General features: G+C 39.4%; 3 protein-coding genes across 3 annotated transcripts in view; 1 reads left to right on the forward strand and 2 right to left on the reverse strand.

The window, feature by feature from the left end:
- Positions 1 to 21,317, forward strand: part of nf1a (neurofibromin 1a) — a 115,111-nt gene that overhangs the window by 74,558 nt on the left and 19,236 nt on the right. The window contains exons 36-42 of the mRNA XM_084716775.1: positions 8,436 to 8,868; positions 8,956 to 9,296; positions 10,375 to 10,577; positions 12,400 to 12,593; positions 12,674 to 12,814; positions 20,337 to 20,616; positions 20,719 to 20,933. Of these exons, the coding sequence (XP_084572901.1) occupies positions 8,436 to 8,868; positions 8,956 to 9,296; positions 10,375 to 10,577; positions 12,400 to 12,593; positions 12,674 to 12,814; positions 20,337 to 20,616; positions 20,719 to 20,933 (1,807 nt within the window). The remainder of the gene's footprint in view (positions 1 to 8,435; positions 8,869 to 8,955; positions 9,297 to 10,374; positions 10,578 to 12,399; positions 12,594 to 12,673; positions 12,815 to 20,336; positions 20,617 to 20,718; positions 20,934 to 21,317) is intronic.
- LOC146327361 (uncharacterized) lies at positions 2,415 to 6,003 on the reverse strand. Its single transcript, XM_084716772.1, has 2 exons — positions 5,852 to 6,003; positions 2,415 to 5,021 (listed from the first exon to the last, which is right to left on the reverse strand). Exon 2 carries the CDS (start codon positions 4,980 to 4,982, stop codon positions 3,717 to 3,719), a length of 1,266 nt encoding a protein of 421 aa, XP_084572898.1. The 5' UTR covers positions 4,983 to 5,021; positions 5,852 to 6,003; the 3' UTR covers positions 2,415 to 3,716.
- On the reverse strand, positions 6,401 to 8,234 carry LOC146327362 (uncharacterized). The gene is made up of 2 exons (XM_084716774.1): positions 8,077 to 8,234; positions 6,401 to 7,861 (listed from the first exon to the last, which is right to left on the reverse strand). The coding sequence occupies exon 2, from the start codon at positions 7,853 to 7,855 to the stop codon at positions 7,190 to 7,192; it is 666 nt and encodes a 221-aa protein (XP_084572900.1). The 5' UTR covers positions 7,856 to 7,861; positions 8,077 to 8,234; the 3' UTR covers positions 6,401 to 7,189.

The following is a 21,317-nucleotide window of genomic DNA, read 5'->3' on the forward strand; positions in this document are numbered from 1 at the left end:
AGTGTCAGTAGATTTTGTAATAACTTTTGCCATCATAAATTTGTTTTTATTCACTTATCCATTTGTTTTAGTCATTAAAAAGTGTTGTTAATGAAAACTGTGACAAATTATTCATTAACTAAATAAATAGAGACTAGCTGGTGAAGATACTGGAGCATTTAGCAGCAAAAAAGAGCTGACCATAGTTAAAATGATAACTGGGCTTATTGGGAATCATCAGGGATTATTGACTTGATTGACTTCTGTTGACAGCAGTGAGTAAAAATCAGCTTGGGCTCCTGTTGCTCAAGACTTCCTGATTGTGATCATCTTTGGTTGCCATGTAACAGCCAATCAATGCTAATCCTACATGTGATGTGGTATTATATCGTCATGGAAAGGCACAATAGAAGCATTTAATGAAAACTTAACTAGAGGCTCGTTCTACATTAGACATCACATAATCACTGTCACAGGGCAAAGGTTCTCTGCTTTACTGTCTGAAATGAGTTTTCTTGGCTCATGGCCATGTGAACAGGGTGAATCAGAATGTGAACAGCTCCTTGGCCACTGTCAGGTTGGTACACAATTGCAGTGAAGTCTTCTCCTCTTCTTCCTCGGTCTGCAAGTTTTATTATTTTCAACAGTTCAACTCATGTGAAGGAGATAGTGAATTTACAACTGTAGAAGTATGTGGTACGTGGAAGAGGGTTTGTTTTCTATATGACATCCAAAACCACAACCACAACCGCTCAGAGACATTTGACAGAAACCAATTTCACTTGGCTTTTTTCTTTACCCAACATTCAAAATTCTCTGCAGACACACTAAAAGACACACAAAGATATACAAATATACATTGAGAGACTTTGCAACAAAAACTTCATGATCACGATTGTCACCATTTTGCAAAAGGAAGAAGATGGCTGAAACACTAGAATAAATATGGAGGAAAAAATCAGCACATTATGAAAACCACTTAACCACATTGAAATGAGCTGTTAACATGTGAAGCCATTAACCTGGGGGTTCTAAAAGTGCAACCTTCACAGACAGTTGCATGACACATAACAGCATTCATTACATTTTAACATTTCATTTCAGTACTTTGACTTTAAGTAGCCTACATTCAAAACTGCACCTCACTAACAAGCGTCTGTCAGGTTAGGAATGATAAGTTGGAGAAAGCTATTGGTTGTATGGCAGTTAGTGGCACCTTGTGCTGCTAGTGTTGTATTAAGGTGCAAGACTTGGCAGTTGAATGTGGAAGTGAGATGGAAAAGCCACCATGAAAAAAAGCTGTTTGGTTGAGGAGAAACAGGTTTTAGAAAAAAAATTAACTCTCATTTTTGAACTCAGGGGACAGATGAAGTGATCTGTCTTATATGCAAACAGCTGAATTCAATTTCAATTTATTCAGTTCAAGAAATTTAATTTTAAACTCAACACTGGATTCCTAAACTGATGCACTGTCATCAGAACTTTGAGAACCCCTGCATTAACCCTTGCCAGTCAGCATTAGGTGCAGCAGACAGCAGAAAAGTGCTGAGCCTGGCGTGGATGGGGAAGTGTGGCTGACAGTCCTGTAACTAGTGGTTCTTGTTTTATGATTGTAGCGCTCACACTTCCACTGTTACATTAGAGGAGCAAAGCTTTCGTGTAAGCACACAGTATTTAATGCTGTTTTATTCAGACTTATTTATACATGTCAGTCAGGCCCTCCACTATATATATTGCAGGCTTTTTTGGTGATTGTTGCTGCCCAGAATGCCTGATTACAGGCAAAAGTTGTGTTTTTTTTCTTTTATTTACTTCACCCATAAATGAAAATTCAGTCATTATCTCACCCTCATAGGTAGTTTTCACAGAAAAACAGTGTTGCAGAATCTCACAAACAATGGAAGTGAATGGTGACCAATTTTCAAACATAAAAAACAACTGGAAAGAAACCATAAAATGTCTCCACACGTCTGACATAATCCAAGTATACAAAAGTACTGTCACAACACACACACACCCAGTTCAGACAGTGTGCATGTGCACATGAACATGAAGATTCAGGCTAAAAACACGATGTAAATGACATTTTTTAAGTCAACTTGGCATGTTGGGGCTTTAGGAGACTTGGAGTACACCAGACAAGCAGTATGGAGACATTTTAGGTTTTTATTCTGTTGTTTTTTTACATTTGAAAACTGGTCACCATTCACTTCCATTGTTTGGGAGATTCTGCAACACTGTTTTCCTGTGAAACTCCAGCAGTGTTTTGTGGACTAAAAAACTAAACCTGACCGTCAGTTGGCATGAGGCTGAGTAGATAATGACTGAATTTTCATTTTTGAGTGAACTGTCCCTTTAAACCTTTCCAGGGGGAATAAAACCACACTCTCAGCATTCTCAGTAATCTTAACAAAAGGCTCAGGATTACAGAAATGCTTCAGAAATCTGCTTTATTTGTAAATGAAGGAGTGGAGGGGGGGATATTCCACAAAGAAACAAAATGTTGTTGAAGCTCAAACTCAGTCAAAACAGCACAAAATTCTAAAATGTAAAAGTGCATGGCGCATTGGTTAATGTCGATAGCAAAGACAAACCTCATGTTCTTTTCGGTACCCATGACAAATAAAAACAATCAAACAAAAAAAATATTAAATAACAAAACATTGTTGTTTTTTCTTTTTTTTTTTTTTTTTTGAGATACATGTATGATGTTTGCACGGAGGACTGCTGTGATTGGAGGAACTGGCAAGAAGCTTTGTGTAAAAAGATTTGCGTAAAAGGTGCGATGTCTGGACAAAACTGCAAGATTGTGCAGAATTCACAGGAATTGGTTGAATTTGTGTGAATTGTTAGAACCGTCTGGAGGGACTGAACAGTTCCACTCATGATGACTAAGTAATCTGAAAGTCAGATATTAAGAAATGTTGTCTTTTGTAATGGAAGTTTTGAAACATGATAAGTAAAAAAAAAATCACAGACATGTAACTCCAGTACCAAGAGTGTTGAATATGTGTAGTCAAGCAGACTGAATCTATCTTCCATATCAGGTGAAACACGAGGCCCCTTTTCATTATCACATCAAAGCTGAGATGTAGAAAAAGCAAAAGTTTGTATTTAGCCTCTGCTATTCACCACCATGAGTCATATGTTAAACGGTTTTCTTGCCCCTCGTGTTGTACAGAAAGTATTAATGTTTATTCTCACCACCACATATCCTTCTGCCTTTCCATCATGGTTATATTTTCTCCAGCAGCACTCTCCACAGGTCGCAGAGGGTGGAGAAGATGCTGGGAAGAAAGCATTGTAGATTTACTCTCCTCAGGTCTCTGTGACATTTTTATACGGTGATAAAGAAAGTACAGCAGTGGTCTGCTGTGAGGATCCCTGAAGTGGTGATGGGGAGAGACCTTGCTGATAGCTATAATTTAGAACCAGAGTGACTTGCAGTAAAGGTTCCAATAACTTATGGCTTTAACATTGCCCTGTGCATCACCATGATTGAGGATCCAAAAATGTTTTCTTGATGTATTTTAGAATTTAGTAGCTATTTTATGACTTTTTCATTCTTTAATTGTAATCCTGTATACTGCTTTTCAGATTTCGCAGTACAACACTAGATAAACATCACTTCTCACTTATCATCTCAGTCAGTTTCCTGTGTTTTCAGTCACAGTTGTTGTTGCTTAGTAACCAGTCAAATTGGATGCACTGGGGGGGGGGGGGGGGATTTAGTTCAGTCAAGGTTGCACAAGGCCATCATTAACCTGTACCAGAGCATTTTCCTCATCTCCAGATGGAGCAGGGTCATTCGCAGGATGGTCTTCACTGAGGTTTGTAACCTCCGAACTGTTATTTGTGGACTGCAGGTTGTCCGTTGGTGAAGAGGACACTGAGACAGAGTTTTCAACAGTCTCTGGGGCGTCTCCTGGGGTGTTAGTTTCCTGAACAACTACAGCAGTCCCGTTGCTTTCTTGCACACCTTTTCCATCCAGCTCTCGACCAAGTGTACTCTCTTGATGTTTGTCTCCGAATGTAGTACCTGGGGTCAAATCTTCTAACTCCTCATCTGTTTCTGGGAGCAAAGACAGCCGTTTGGACAACCTCTGAGGTAGGAAGCTGGAGAAAGAGATTCGGTTGGATGACCTCAGTGTTACCTCCTCCTTGTCGGCTCCACCATCCAGAAATGGTGAAGGGCCAGCCCATTCGCTGGTTGTTATCTGCTGCCTCCGAAGCTTCCGTTTCTTGATATAGATGACCAGGAATCCTACCATCATCAATACCAGGGCTCCACCTATTAACCCTGCCACTACTTTACCGTGGTTTGTTTCATTTTTGGCCTTGTTTTTTTCCTCAACATTGTTGTTTTTCTTTGCCTTGGTGCTGTGGATGAATGGTCTCCTTGTCATGGCCAGTGAAGTTGTGTATACACCTGTGGACTGCGTAGCATCACCACCTGTGACTGAGCTTGTAGACTTGTTTTCAACAGCCTTGGTAGATGTGGTTGCATTGGAGATGTTTGTAGGTTGTGTTGGACGTGTAGATGGATGGATAGTTTTATCACTGATGGACTGGGAGGTCATTGTCTTTACTGTGTCTTGGCTTTGGGTGGAGCTCCTTAATATTGGAGGTACACTAGGAGTTGCGGTTGGGTTGATGGCTTGACTGGTTCCCACCGTTGTTGCTGACGTTGCGACCTCTGTCGTGTTGATGCCTGCTGATGAGCTGTGTGATGATATGGAATTGGTTGGCGTTGCTGCTGCTTGAACATTTGGTAAAAATGTTTTAGAAGGTGTTGCTTCAGTCACTTGCAGTGGAGGTTTAGTGCTTTGTTTTTTCGTTTCGTCCTCTGTTACAGCAACCACAATGGACTGTGTGGTGACCTCCAAGAGGGGACGTAAGCTGGAGGACTCCTGTGTTGTCAGCATAAGGTTGCTGCTCAGTGTGCTGCTTGCTGTCAGAGGCAGCAGCCATATGAAAATTAGGCTTGCAAAATTGATGGTCATCTTTCTCTTCAGTCTCCTGGTGGTTTGTTGTTGGTGTAGCTAGAACAGAGGAAGTCATTTTTATCAGAGATGCATAGTAATACAGTCTGAAGCAATGGTGTCTAAAGAGGAAATAGTTAAAGGGAGTTTAAGCAAAAAAGGCATAGTGTTGTGAAATCTAACCTTGTTCTGCATCGTTTCCTCAAAATGTGAACTTGATATAGACATTTGTTTAAAGGGGATACACCAGGGGTCGACTGTTTTTTCACGGGGCTGATACTAGTTATTAGTAATCAAATGAAAATCTCTGTGTCAAAATTTGGAAAAACACAAACTCCAGTGAAATAAAACTTTTAACATTCAACCAATCAGAGAGTGTTGTGGGCAGGACATTGAGTGAGACGACAGAATGGTGACTGCCGACAGAGATATGGTTCTTATCTGCAGTCGAGGTACAGATAATGTTGAATATCGGATCCAGTAATTGCTCAACCGTATAATATACTGGATGTATTTACAGCTCTACAGTCAACAGTTTCATCTGACTTATGTTTATCTCTCCACATTTTACAGTCTTAAAATATCTTAAACTAAAGGAGGTTTTCAGTTTAATCAATAAAGTAAAAGCTTTCTTGTTTTTCATCAACTTTGTTGTGATCATTACTCAATCACGAATCACTCAAAGGCGCTTTAAATGTGATTGATTAAGTTGTGCTGTTGAAGCTGTTTCAATCCATCAAATGCAAGTTGTCTGTATACAGATTTGTCACCTATGGCAGTTTTAACACACATTTGTGCAGACACACCCTTTTTGCATCAATCCAAAGGACTCTAGACATTAGTAGGACATAAGGCTGCATAAATAATTCAAATGATCACAATGTACTTACCAGTGACTTGTCATGGATAGCCTCAGTAACCCGTCAGCTGTGTCGTTCCAGGTTGTGTTAAAAGCGAAATAGCTGTAGGATCGTATGCTGTCACCCGTCTCGCAGGATGTCTCACAAGCAGGAACTTGAGGCATGGACGGCTCTTTCTCTGCTGAAATGTTAAGACTGATTCTTGCCTCACTTACAGGAAGTGTGACATGTGAAACGGATGACAACCTTAAGCATTCTCACTCTGCTGTGCTAAACATAGTAGTTCATCTTTTAGACAACAGACTTACTAAAATGCTTAACACAAGAGAGACAGCAAATTGTTGAACTGTAGTAGTTCTCGATCATAATTACAGTAAAAAGAATATTTGCATTTTTTTAAATTTCTTTTGATGTCTTCAATACTGTCTACTTCAGTAGATACATCTGGCCAATAATTAGTTGCAATTATGCATCATTGCCTTTTTTATAACTATTCACTCCCTAAAGAATCCAATATAAATGTAAGCAAAGTGGCAAATTCTGAGTATTAATTTGAAGCACAAGACATTGACACAATTCAAAAACCCATTTATTTAAAACCTGACACATTAACAGGCTCATGTCCACAAGAGCAATGAAAGAACAGTAGTATTAGAAAGTCTGCAGTAAAGGTACAGCTAAACTGTAAGAAGCAAAATTCAACAGAATATATATGGATTAATACAACAAGGACTGTTAGCAGACATCCTACTCAACTGTCTTAGGATGTCTTGATACTGTAGATTATTGTGTCCACTCAGTTATGTTACAAAAAAAATCAAGCCTAATCAACCGGGCTTTCGGTATGTGTTGAATTTCTAAAGCAAGTGTGTAAAAAATATGTAGGATATCATGTTAGATGTTTAAAAGTTATACTTTTCTAAACAGTATAGATATTTTGAAAAAAATCCACTGGTAGCATCATACATCAAAATATATACACATTACTAGGACTGGGGAATAGACATTGAATGCATTGTCAGATATGTAAAGTTATTCTTTAATCGGATAGTTCCTGATTTTACTACGAAATAAATCACGTTTGAGAACTTTTTCTCATTATTGAAAATGATTTGGTTTAAAAATTGTATTTATATTTTCCAAAATAAGGTATGGGTACCAAAACAGAGGTATTGTTTTGGCTAAAATATTCCAAATTTCAAGTGATGCCCTAATTGTAGGTTTTAATTATATTCTGTGAAGTGAGATAAATAAACATGAAAGAACATGATAAAACCTTGCAAGTTAAACTTCCTTTGAACTGAGAGGTTGCTGTTTGTCTTGAGTGGAGTGTCTTGGGGTGGAGGTGACTGAAGTTGGGTAATCTCCTCACACAACAAGGGGCATGTCCTCTAGATCCCTGGGCACCTCCAGACAGGAGTCCCTGGAGCTGGAGCTCGGCATATGGCAAGTCTTCTCTTCAGGGTCAAAAGCCATCGCTGTGGCCCCTTCTTCAAGTCCGGCTCCAGCCTCCTCCATTGCCTCTTGTATTTCAGCCTGCCCGTCTTCCTCCATCTTGCCGTCTGCTCTCACCTCCTCGAGCATGACGCTGGCATCGCACGGCCCAACCAGTCCCCCGACCTCTGGCTGGTCAGTGTCCCAGTAGCCTGCACTGCTCACCAAGTCCATGTTGGACCGGGAGGTTCGGGGGGCGTAAACCCGGCGCTGCAGGCTGCAGACCTGGCATGCCAGTACCACAGTGGCGATCAGCAGGCAGACGATCAGCCCCCCTGCTGAACCTATCGCAATCAGACCCATCTCTGTGTCGATCAAGCAGTCACCACGAGTGCCGTTGGTGTCTGTATCAGGAAAGTTTGTGCGGTCAGTGGTGGTGAAGTCGGGGTCAACAGAAGGGGTTGATCTGGTTGATCCACCATGATCTGTTGCATGTGAATAAAGCTGTGTGGTTGAAAGATCTTGGTCTGCATCAGCAGGACAGAATGGCAACTGGTTGAGCAGGAGAAACAGCCAGAGGGAAGTCCTGGTCCCTTCCATTGTGCGCTGAAATAAAGAAAAACTATTTAGTCAGAGTAAATCCTATTCAGAAGGACAATTTAAGACTGTGACTAAACTGTTTAAGGTCCATTTAAATGTCCTGAATCTTAACCCTGATGACGTGTCAGTGTTAAGTTTGCTACTTAATATGATATCACATACACTAAAATCTTTTACTTTTAATGTGATCAAAAGCAGCATGATATATTAACAATACTTACTTGAAGTAGTCTTATTGGAGGTCTTGGTGGAGGGATTCAGTAAGACACCTGCTGCAGTCAGACACTTCAGATGCTCTGAGCTCACTTCCTGACCCCCTTTCTGGGTCTTTTTCTGGTCTGGTTATTTCAGGGCCTCCGGTTTGATACCACAGATGCTTAAAGGACTTACAAGAAGTGAGAGGAAAAAAAGATATGCAGTTAATCAGAAGCTAAAACGGCTTTTATTAGTGTCACATATGCTATGAACTATTTTAGGAAGGCTTATGTGTACAAAACCAAAAACTGAGCATGTTAATGCACCGTTCACTACACAAGGCTTGAATTGGATTTTTATTTTTTTTTTTATCTCCTTTCTTTAGGTTCAAAACAGGCCAGATCAACGGTGACCTGCTCATCTACCATGTCCTCCTCACCCTCAAACCCTACTATGCTAAGCCCTACGAGATAGTAGTGGACTTGACACATGTAGGACCCAGCAATCGCTTCAAGACCGACTTTCTGTCCAAGTGGTTTGTGGTCTTTCCTGGCTTTGCCTACGAGAATGTAGCAGCTGTGTATGTCTACAACTGCAACACCTGGGTGAGGGAGTACACCAAGTACCATGAGCGGCTGCTGACAGGGCTGAAGGGCAGCAAACGGCTTCAGTTTATCGATTCTCCGGCTAAGCTGGCCGAGCACATCGAGCCTGACCAACAGAAGCTGCCTGCGGCCACGCTGACCCTGGAGGAAGACCTGAAAGTGTTCCACAATGCCCTCAAGCTGGCCCACAAAGACACCAAGGTTTCAATAAAGGTGAGGGTGCAGCTAAGGATTAGATTAGTGAAGGTTAATAATATCATTAGAGGAAGCCTAAACACTGTATGTTTTCTTGCTGATCAGGTGGGTTCGACAGCAGTTCAGGTGACCTCAGCTGAGCGGACTCGCGTCCTTGGCCAGCCCGTCTTCCTCAACGACGTCTACTACGCCTCAGAGATCGAAGAGATCTGCCTGGTGGATGAGAGCCAGTTCACCCTCACCATGGCCAACCAGGGCACGCCGCTCACGTTCATGCACCAGGAGTGTGATGCCATCGTCCAGTCCATCATCCACATCCGTACGCGCTGGGAACTGTCGCAGCCCGACTCCATCCCACAGCACACCAAGATCAGGCCGAAAGATGTTCCTGGCACTCTGCTCAACATCGCCCTGCTGAACCTGGGCAGCTCTGACCCCAGCCTCAGGTCAGTCCTGCAGGCTGTTTACAGGGATAGTTCAGATTATTTGAAGTGGGTTTGCATGAGGTACTATTACTTACAGTAGATGAGGGTCAGCATGTCCCCAGTTTGAAGCTAAGCAATGTACTTCCACAAAATATATTTTAGCTACCTTAAAAAATCAATATCAGTTTAATTGTTCACTATATTTAGAATATTTTAACAGCTTCACCTTGCTGTCAGGTTTTCTGACTGAAAACCACCATTATACAACCCAAGACTCCTTTTTGAAGAAATAGTCATTTTACATTGCAGAACACAGGAGTTGTTAGTCTACAGCTGCCATGATCTGTTAGTTTGTTTGTGTTGTTGTGTGACTTTGGATGCTAAATCATACAACAATACAAACTAACTAACAGATCGATGCAGCTGTGGACCAGTTAATCCTGTTCTCTACGAGGTAAAAATACTGTTTTTGTAGAAGATAATGATATTTGGTTTATATAATGACAGTTTCTGGTAGGGCTGAACAGCTGAACAATCAAATGCTGTTTTGAATGAAATATTGTGCAAAGTCTTTGCCTGCACATCATATTAAATACTTAAGAAAACGTCTTTGTTTGGCACAGATCCCTGCAAATTTCACACCCTAACCATTTAAAAATGTTTTTCACTGAAAATAAAACAAAAAAAAAAACGTTTCTCCTCTAATATCACAAATCATATCACAATTGTAATATCAGTCAAAATAATCACAATAAGACATCTTTTCAAAATCGTTCAGCCCTAGTTTCTGACAGCAAGAAAAGGTGGTAAAGATCATCTAAATGTAGTATACACTAACACTGGTATTGATTTTTTGTCTGAATGCTGTTTTGCTGCTGACCCTGTCCACACCAGTCCTTTCACTGGTACTCCCACTACTCAAGGATTTCTCTTATTAACAAACAGTTTATAATTTCTGCATTTGTAGGAACCAAAGTTTAAAATATCTATCAGTATCTGTTTTGAGCTGCACATTCAAAATGATCCTGTGTGGTTCTAACAGTTGACACTTGCAGACACTTGGTTAACACCTCTGGCTTGTTGTGCATCCTACATCCAGGTCTGCAGCGTACAATCTACTTTGTGCTTTGACCTGCACCTTCAACCTGAAGATAGAGGGCCAGCTGCTGGAGACGTCGGGCCTCTGCATCCCAGCCAACAACACCCTCTTCATAGTCTCAATTAGCAAGACTCTGGCTGCCAACGAGCCTCATCTGACCCTAGAGTTCCTGGAGGAGTGCATTTCAGGCTTCAGCAAGTCCAGTAAGACCACCTAACAGGGCATACACATGCTCTCACATATACACAGCCAGCCGTGTCACTGTATAACTCATACTCCGAACTAAAGAGACCCATTGAGGTCATATGGGCTTTTAATTTCTGCTGCACACTGTAAAGCAGTAAGTTGTGTTTTTCCAGTGTTCGTGCAAAATACGTGGTTGAGCACATCAGAGATTTTATTAGCAGATGAACACACCTTTTCATTAATTAACTTCGTTCCCTGCGAGGTAAATGCATGTCTTTCAAACTCAGCATCTCCAGACTGTAGTGCTGATTTCAGTGACCTTGTCAGGGTTATTTAGCTATGCCACGGTCATAATGAAGACCAAGAGTGACAGGGCTTTTGCTTTGAGGACTCACACACTTTGGAGTAGCCTACCTCAAGAACTAAAACTGGAAAATTCGCTGTCTTCTTTTAAGTTGTCTTTTAAGAGTATTTTTTTTTTCATTTAGCTTTTCTTAAAGAGAAGGTAAAAGAAAAGATGAGATTATTACTTTATTAGTCCACAACAGGGAAATTTTCAATCTATTTTTTTCTTTTTTTGGGGGGGGGGGGTTCTTTCTTATTTGTTATTTGTGATGGTGCTGCTGTATTTCATTATTATCCTGCTTGATTTTAATCATCTCTGTTTGTGAAGCATTTTGTAACAGTGCTTTTGAAAGGTGCTGTATAAATTATGTTATTATTATTTCCCTCCAGAGCCACTGTAGCCATTATACAACTGTTAGCACAGGCTGAGTGAGTGCTCATTCTGAGTAAACTGATCTTTATGTGCAGCATCAGTGAGTATCCCTTTAAAGGTCCAGTCTGTGAGATTTAGGGGGATTTAGGGGGATCAGAAATGGAATATGATATTCAAGAGTATTTTAATCACCTGAAAATAAGAAAAGTTTTTGTCGCTTTAAAATGAGGACTTTATATGTACGGAGTGTGCAGGGCCTCTTCTATGGAGGCTGCCATAATTCTACAACAGCCCAGAATGGACAAACCAAAAGCTTGCTCTAAATGTGGTGTTTGCATTTGGCAGGGATTTGCATTTCTATTACAACAGGGCTACTCACATGAAGGTGTCTGATGACTGAAGACACAGCTTAGCTCGAGTGGAGCAGCTATAAGCACTGAAAGTCATACAGATTCTTCACAATAAAAGTTGTCTGTTAGTGTGTTACTCAAATGCTTTTATCATAAAACAGCAAAACCAGGATTTTTTTTTTCATCAGAGGTTACTTGACACGACTTCTATACAGCTGAAAGTGAACACGACAGTAAAATACAACAGATACCTGAGAAACTGCACTTTAAACCACAGAGATAAACTTCTAAAGAACTGAGAGCTGAACACACAGTCACACACACTTTTAGACACATCTTTTCTCTCTGCTCTCCTGCACACACACGAGTTGAGTATCACAGCGCATGTGTTCGCAGTCGGCGAGATGTTACCATAGCCTGCTTGGAGGCGGGTTTGGCCCACTTTGGCCCCACTCCAGAGAAGGTTCTCGAGCACGACTTGGTGCAGCTCGGCACGATAAAAGTGATAATGGAAATGCAAATCAGTGCGCCACAGTTTGATTTGGCACAGCCAAAAGTGGCAGTGGAAAAACCCCACCCCTAAACACATTTAGAAGAGGAGCGTGCTCACCACTAGAAGCCACTAAATCCTACACACTGGTCCTTTAAGTAGACAATATGGTAGAGTTCAGAAGTGTAAACTGTAGTCAGTCAGATGAAGGTTCACCAGTGTATCCTGTATTAAACCAGTAAAGCAGAGGGTGTGTTAATATCTGCTGGTTTTTGTTGCAGGTATCGAGCTGAAGCATCTCTGTCTGGAGTACATGACGCCCTGGCTGCTCAACCTGGTTCGTTTCTGTAAGCACAACGACGATGCCAAGCGCCAGCGTGTCACCGCCATTTTGGACAAACTCATCACCATGACGATCAATGAAAAGCAGATGTATCCTTCCATCCAGGCAAAGATCTGGGGCAGCCTGGGCCAGGTGAGTCCACCACACCCGCAGCAGCCTGATCAGTAACCGTGCGTTGCGGATTTGTCCTCTAACCGTCTCGCCGTCTTCAGATAACGGACCTGTTGGACGTGGTGTTGGACAGCTTTATTAAGACCAGCGCCACGGGAGGCCTGGGCTCCATCAAAGCAGAGGTCATGGCTGATACGGCGGTGGCTCTGGCTTCAGGGAATGTCAAACTAGTCTCCAGCAAGGTGAGACTCTCCCTAATGTCTGCAGTGGTACCTGCACTCGGAATGTGCTGTATGTTCTCACAGACACATTGTGTGTAATGAAGTGTGAAGATGTTGAAGTCATGTTTATGCAGCAACACTTCACACAGCATGACTTCACATCTCTGCTTTGTTTTTCACCCAGTGAGCAGAGCAGAGTGTTTATGAGCAAATACTCCAACTATCATGTAATATAGCCTGATTAATCAATTATTAATCAACTGTTAAATTAACCAACTATTCTGATAATGAGTTAATCATGCCCATATTCTCTGACTTCAGCTTCTCAAATGTGAATATTTTCAGGTTCTCTCTTGATGGTATTCCTTCAGTAACAGAATACAGGGCATCTTCAAGTATCAGAAAGTTAAATGTAAGACTTAATAATTCTATTTATAATATTTACTTTATCATTTATAGCAATTTTGCAGTCAGACTAAATATCAGATGTGAAAATACAGACATACTGCTCTGTGTGAATACATGTATTATTAGTTCCAAGTTAAAAGTAAGGCAAAATAACTACAGCTGCAACAATTAATCAATGTATTGATAATAAATTGATTATTAAATAAATCATCAACTATTTTGATAACTGATTAAATGTGAGTATTCTCCGCTTTCTTTACTCCTCTCTGACAGTAAACCAAATATCTTTGAGTTGTGGACAAAATTAGACATTTGAGGACGTCATCTTGGACTTGACATTTGAAAATAATCAATAGATAATCAACAGATTAATTATTAATGAAGATAGTAGTTAGTTGCAGTCCTATCATGCAATCATTTAAGTCAACCAGTTTTAAAAACCACTGCATGGTGTTTGCTCATCTCCCTCCACTCACCCTGAGCAAATCAAACACACACACACACACACACACACACACACACACACACACACACACACACACACACACACACCTCTACTTAATTTAGGATCCTACTTGACCTTATGTTTAGCTACGTTGCTAGTAATGCAAACTGAGGTTGGCCCTTTTAGTTTTTGTATGCTTCTACTTTCAAAACTGCTGTTTAACTGAGTTACAGTAACATTTATTTGTTCAAGTCAACAGAAATTTCATTTGAATGAAATGATTAAAATGATCATATTTAATCAAATGATTGAAACATCCTTAACAAAAAGCAGGATCAGGATGATTTAATATGATAAATAAATGTAAAAAAAATGAAGAAATTAACACTAAAGTATGCTAACTTAAAGGGACAGTTCAGCCCCAAAATCAAAACATCACATTTCCCCCCTGGCCTGTAGCGCTGTTGATCCATCTAGACAGTTTTGGTGTGAGTTGTGAGTTTTGGAGACATCAGCTGAAGAGATGTCTGCCTTCTCTTCTATATAACAGGACTAAATTAGAACTCTTGCCTTGTTGTGCTCAAAGCACCACAAAATACACGTGAAAAGTTCTAAACTAGTGTCTTTCTCCAAAATTCATGACCCAGTTACTGAGATTATCCACAGTGCTCCTTGTGAGCAGTTTCATCTAGGAACTACTTTCTCTCTGCAGTAGAATCTACTGGAACTACTTTAGAAACTACATTCTTTCAACAAGAACCACAAGCCAAGTGCCATTTAGGTCTATTACATGAAAGAAGGCCGACATTTGAAAGGTCAATATCTCCAAAACTCTGCAACTCACACCAACACTATCTAGAAGGATAAATAAACATTAAACTACAAGCCAGGGGTAAATCTCTGTTTTTGAATATGAGGTGAACTGGCCCTTTAAACTAACCCAGTGAGGTTTCCCTCACTGATTCTATTTGGAACAGAGTGATTTGCTTGTCAAGGCTGTTTAACCAACAGCACATGAAGCGTGTCAAAGCAACTGCTCCTTTTATTTAAAAGTCCACACACCAGTGGTGTCTCACTGTGAGTCAAAAGTCTCTTTTTCTCATTTGTGGTAAGGCGTTCACCGAATAACACCCAAACTTAAAGTGGTTACTGTTACTGTACATCACTGCTGTACTTGTGTCTGTATGGAGTGTCTGGTTCTGTGCTGAGGGCATCACTTAACACTCACTGTCAGCCAGTTTTCACATGCAGCAGAGACAAGTGTCTGAGGACGAAAAAGACACCAGCAGCCGCATGCTAACCTGTTTCTGGCCACAATACAGAAATGCACTGGACATAAAGCAGCTGAACTGAATCACTTCAGTCCAGTGTGTCTCTGCTGTGCCACTGACAACTTCGTTTGACCTTTCCCAAGGTCCACACAGCAGCTTCAGCTGAACCGTGACATCTTTTACCTCTGTGTTCATCTCAAACAGCACAAATACTCCAGCTAGAAGTTCAGGAGTTCTTGATTTATTTATTTATTTATTTATTTTTTATCCCACTTGAGTAAAATTGTCACCAGGGCCACTTGTCATAGTTGATCAATCAGTCGATTATTTTCTTGATTAATCGATTAATACTGGTTTGTTTTAAAATGTCAGAAAATGGTGTAAAATGTTGATCAATGTTTCCTAAAGTCCAAGATGATGTCTTGTTTCACTCACAACTCAAAAATATTCAGTTTACTGTCTGAGGAGTAAAGAAACCAGAAAATATTCACATTTAAGAAGCTGAAATCAGAGAATTTTGACTTTTATTTCTTAATAAAATACTATAAATACTATAAAATACTATAAAAAACTGTTTAATCAGTTAAGAAAATAGTTGGTGACTACTTTGATAATCAATTATTAATTGATTAATTGTTGCAGCTCTAGTTGTAACGATACTGGAATTTCTCATTTAGATATGATACTTTGAAAATATCAATATTCCATATCATTTTCAATACTATAGGGCAAAGTTGACTCAACATTGAGAGCCTAAAACTTAAGATTTTTATGAAAAGATAAACAACATGACAATGGATTGGGCCGGCAACTAACAATTATTTTCATTTTCGATTTTTCTGCCATTTATCTTATTATTTTATTATTTCATTATTATTTTAATTTTAATTTTAATCAATCTACTTGTTCAGAGGAAGTCTAAGATGACGTCCTCAAATATCTTGTTTTGTCCACAACTCAAAGATATTCAGTTTACTGTCAGAGAGGAGTAAAGAAACCAGAAAATATTCACATTTAAGAAGCTGAAATCAGAGAATTTTGAAATTTTTATTAAATTACTACAATTAATCACTTATCAAAAAAGTTAATTAAATCGTTTAAATATTGATCAATAATCAAATAATCGATGCAGCACTAGTTGTCATGATACTGGAATTTATCATTTTGATACAATAAAAATGTCATTATTTGATGCTGTTTTCGACTCGAATGAACATTTTTGATTTTTATGAAAAGATAAACCTAACATGACAGTGGATGTAGAAAATGAGACAAGTGACAAAAAGAAGACGGCACTGTGAGTATGTTAAAAAAAAAAAAAAAGGGCGGGACTATGTGGGCACTGCAGTGGTGTGATTCAGAGAAATGAGAAGGAGAAAATGCAGCTGCTAGTATCAGTACTCTGAAAAATGAGTACTGAAAGTATTTCACACATTAAATATCAATATTAAATGATATATTGATATTTTTCTTGTAATCCTTACTTTTATCTTGAAATGTTTCCACTGACTTGATATCACATTTGATGATACTGTTAAGTGTTAAACTCCATAATTACAACACTGATGTGCTTTTATTAATTCTAACTGAGTGACAAGGTGAATGAATGAACTTAACTTTTGTTAATGATTTAGTTTGTTTACTAATTTGACACTGATGTGAAAATGAGAAATGAGCATTAAATGTAATAAGAACTTACTTACTGAAGGAAGAAATTAGTCCACTGCTGTAAATCACCAAAGAGACAAACTCATCCACTCACTATCCATCATCTGTGTGCTCTGCATCCAAATCCAGCCTGCTACTCAGATAAACAAACACAACATACACAGGCAGACACAATAGAAAAGCCAGGCCCTGGCTCCTATTATGGCAGACAGCAGCTCTGCACTGAATAGTGTCCTTTGTGAGGACTGTTGACTAAAAGAAGACAGTCAGTGTTTAAGTTCAAGTGCTGCTCCCCTCTCTCATTTTCTCCAGTTTGACCAAAGTGTCAAAGTGACTTTAGGAACATGACATGAACATGTGTGCATGTCTTCAGGGTCATACATGTGTGTTTGTGCTGGTGTTACCGACAGGCCTGCTGTCTGATGTCATGGCAGGAGAGCATACGGAGACAATGGAGCGTTGTCTGCGCCTCTTGAACTCTTTGTCACCCAAGAGTTGAATAATGCTATTTTCTAACCGGTTATAACCACAGACATATTGTCATATGTATCAGCTTCATATCATAAAAGACACGTACAGTATTTACTGCAGGCTTCACTGTGGACGGGTTCATTAGTCAGCAAATCTATAATCATGTTTGGATTTATCTACTGTACCAGAACCTTTAAGAACATGTCAAAGTCCTTCTACAACTTTTACATGATGGTATTTTACAGGAGACATACAACTATGAAGGAACGAGGAGTTATGTATAGATTATATGAAGCTTATGTAGAAGTGCCAGAACTTTAGAACTGGTAGAACAGCCATAAATGTATATTTTGAACTGTTTTATCTCTCATGATAAATACCAGAGAGATTAATACTTTTAATTTTTGTTTTTGTTTTTTTAGAAATGAAATAACACCAAAATATAATCACATCATGTGCAATAAAGTGTGATGACTGCATATGTTCACAGCAGGATTGTTCTGTAGGTTAATAACCATCAGTGATCTGATTCAAGATTTAATTCATCTAGAATTACTCAGAGTGAGAAACAGTGAAATGTATGTTATTTTAACATTAATAATAACAAATATCTGTCTGGAACCATCACAACAAATAATCACAGCCTATAGGAAAAGGCTGGAAACAAAAATGAAAAAATAAAACCACAAAATTGTTGGAAACGTCACTATTTGTAATCAGTAAGGTGACTTTATTTCAAAATGTGAGAGCTTTAACACAAAAATTCAATTACAGTTGTCTCTGGCCTCCTTTACTTTATTTTTAGTTGAGTTTAATCAGTTAATTGATTATTTGTATTTTAATGCTGGAAAATTGGAAATCGAGAGCACTGGTGAAGTTTTATTGACAGAGATGATGATAGTTGCTAAGCAACCAAGATGCATCTCCAACGGTGCGAAAAGTAAAAATGTAATTAATATAATTATAGTGGTGATTTCTATGTGGTCAGTATGGCCATCTGTGGCTGAAGTAGGTAAAAAGTGATCACAGTTTGTTTGTAATTTATGTAAAAAACATTTTAAATGAAAATAGAGACTTTTAGAAATGTCAGATACCAGCAGCATTGTATTTTTTAGTTCAACAAAGTTATTGCACATGTCTGACAGAGATAGAACTTTTTGTTCAAGAGTAAGATAAGATTTGTTTCACCAGAAACTGCTATTTTATTGTTTTCACCAAAGCTACCAGACTCCATTTACATAAACAGTAATTTTATTATTGTCATTGTCATCTTCATTCAAACTCAACAGAAACAAAATCAGACTCACCAAAAACATCTTTGTTCATCTTTCCTCTGTTCTAATAATCACCAGCTCTAGTTTGGTTTGAATAAACTCTTAATAAGTTTGATGTGAAAATATGAAGAGAGGAGTGAGAGGGAGGTCAGACATCAGAGATCTCTAACTCTGTGAATTAAAGAGTTTATTTGCTGGAACAGTGGAAAGATGAACCAAGATGGTTTCAGTGAGTTTTATTTTTCTTCTGTCGAGTTTGAATGAAGTTTGTTTTACAATGGCAACATCAGTGTTTTTGTAAATGCACCCTAATAGCTTTGGCGAGAGCAATAAAATAGCTGTTTCTGGTTAAACAAAATGTATCTTTGTCTTTAAGGAAAACCTCTCTCTGTAGGGATCCTTTCCATAATGATGCCAGACACTTAGAATAACAATCTGAGCCTGTCGGTGACAAAACAAGCACCTTTAGTTGGACGCACTTTGACGGTTCATAGTCACCTAAGGATTACATTGAAGCCAGTTTCACGGCTGACAGCTGCAGCACTCTAACTCAAAACTGGACCAGTTTCAAAAACTGGTGTCTTCATTAGTCATTCACACACAAAAACATGGGAAATAGTTGAAAAATACCAAAGTTACTCTTTAGTCTGAGAATGAACTAAACCTGGCTTCGTTCAGTCTTAAAGCTTTTCCTGAAGGTTGAGTTCAGTCGAGGTTATGAAGGGTTAGTGCTGCTCTAATCATTATTTTTTCAGTTAAAGGATGAAATGATTCTGTGTGATGTGTAGAGGCTGGCTTCAGATCTACTGAGCATTTTGACCTCTTTTAGCTTTTTGTTTGCTAATTGTTGCTTTTACGGCCCACAAGCTCTGTTCTCATCATCAGTCTTTCAATCCATTACCAGCAGGCAGCAGTTCTCTGTGAAAAAGCCCACTGCTCTGCACGAGCTGCTCAGTACCACACACACACACACACACACACACACACACACACACACACACACACACACACACAGTCAACTCTTACAAGGTTTTATTCAGCTCCTGGCTGAACTTGAAAACTGCCTGCTCAACTTTGAAGGACGTGTAGGACAAGTCATTTATCTTTTCCTCTTTTTATTTTCAGTCCACTTTCCTTTGTTTACTTTGTTACAGTCCAGTTTTGTTTTGGGAACTGCCTATTATAAACCCGGAAGTGAGACAGAAGTTTTAATGCCTGATTAAATCATGTTTTTGTGTAAAAGGAGTTGATGGAGATCTGGGGCACAACTTTAAAGGGCCAACATTTTCATAAAGAGTTGATTTTAAAACAGAGATGGTTATAGTAACAAATGTTTATGCCTTTGTTATCAGCAGGTATTGTTAGTTTTAGATTTTGAAGACCTGTAACACATTTTTAAATTGTTTGAAGTTGTGAAATCTTGTCTGGCACAGAGCAAGTTTACAAAAAATAAAGCAAACTAAAATGTTTCATATATTAAATGTAGTTCATATATATAAATCATAAAAGTACACATTTTTATGTACACCCCCCCCCCCCCCCCCCCCCCACAAAAAAAAATGGAATTACATTGTTGATATGAATGTTTAAAGTTCTTTAATCACAACTGAAAAAGAAAATAATTCTGTGTTAAGTGTTTGTCTGCAGTGCTTCAGTAACAATATTTGCTATAACAGTTAATCAAATAATGGATTATTAATCGACTATTAAATTAATCAGCAACTATTTTGGTAACTGATTTATTGTTTTGAGCCTTTTTAATTTAGAAAAAGTCAAAACTCTGATTTCAGCTTCTTAAATGTGAATATTTTCTGGTTTCTTTACTCCTCTCTGACAGCTCCTAAATAAACCAGTGTGGGATTTATCATGACAGCTGCCTGCTCACACTTCACTGATATGAAGGAAGGCTCAGCTTTTGGCTCAGTAGGGTTCATTTATTTTCTGTGAAAAGTTTGTCTTGTGTCTGCTGTGTTTCAGTGTTGTTCTTCTCTTCTTCTTCGTGGCAGGTTATTGGCCGGATGTGTAAGATCATAGATAAGACGTGCCTGTCACCGACGCCCACACTGGAGCAGCACTTGATGTGGGACGACATCGCCATCCTGGCGCGCTACATGCTCATGCTGTCCTTCAACAACTCCCTGGATGTGGCGGCCCACCTGCCCTATCTGTTCCACGTTGTGACCCTGCTGGTGGCCACCGGACCGCTCTCCCTCAGGGCCTCCACCCACGGTTTGGTCATCAACATCATCCACTCCCTCTGCACCTGCTCACAGCTCAACTTCAGTGGTGAGGACTCAGTCCACATGTGTGGTTGGACCACGCAAAAAAAATGAAGGCAGCTTGTGTCTGATCAAAATAACCGTGTGACGTTGTGTTTGGTGATTTCAGAGGAGACGAAGCAGGTTCTGAGGCTGAGCCTGACAGAGTTCTCCCTGCCCAAGTTCTACCTGCTGTTCGGCATCAGCAAAGTCAAGTCAGCCGCCGTCATCGCCTTCCGCTCCAGCTACAGAGACCGCTCCTTCTCACCGGGCTCCTACGAGAGGGAGACATTTGCCCTGTCCTCCCTTGAGACGGTCACCGAGGCCTTACTGGAGATCATGGAGGTCAGCAGAAAAATCAAGCATTTTCCATTCCTCTGTAACCCAGACATTTTGATTTCATGTAGGAAGACCCAGCCAGAGTCTGAAGAAAATGTTCTCATGATAAACATGTCTGTGTCCTGCAATAAGATTATTTTTTGTGCTTTTTAGCCTTTATTTGACAAAACAACTGAGAGTCTCTGGGAGTCCTGGGTGCCCCAGAATATTTGTTACAATATGATCAGTTTGTTAAATACTGTATTTGATTGTGGAACAAAACAAAAAAAGACTGAGAAAATGACTGAATTAGAACAAGTAATTATATTATTAATATAAAACTAGTTGATCAGTGAACTTTGTGTGGGAGTTTACCAGTCAAATGTGCTTTTCTCTGCTCTTTTAAAATTT

This window comes from Lutjanus erythropterus, chromosome 4 (genome assembly GCF_056507025.1).
Source record: "Lutjanus erythropterus isolate fLutEry1 chromosome 4, fLutEry1.hap2, whole genome shotgun sequence".
In the NCBI taxonomy this organism is placed as follows: domain Eukaryota; kingdom Metazoa; phylum Chordata; class Actinopteri; order Lutjaniformes; family Lutjanidae; genus Lutjanus; species Lutjanus erythropterus.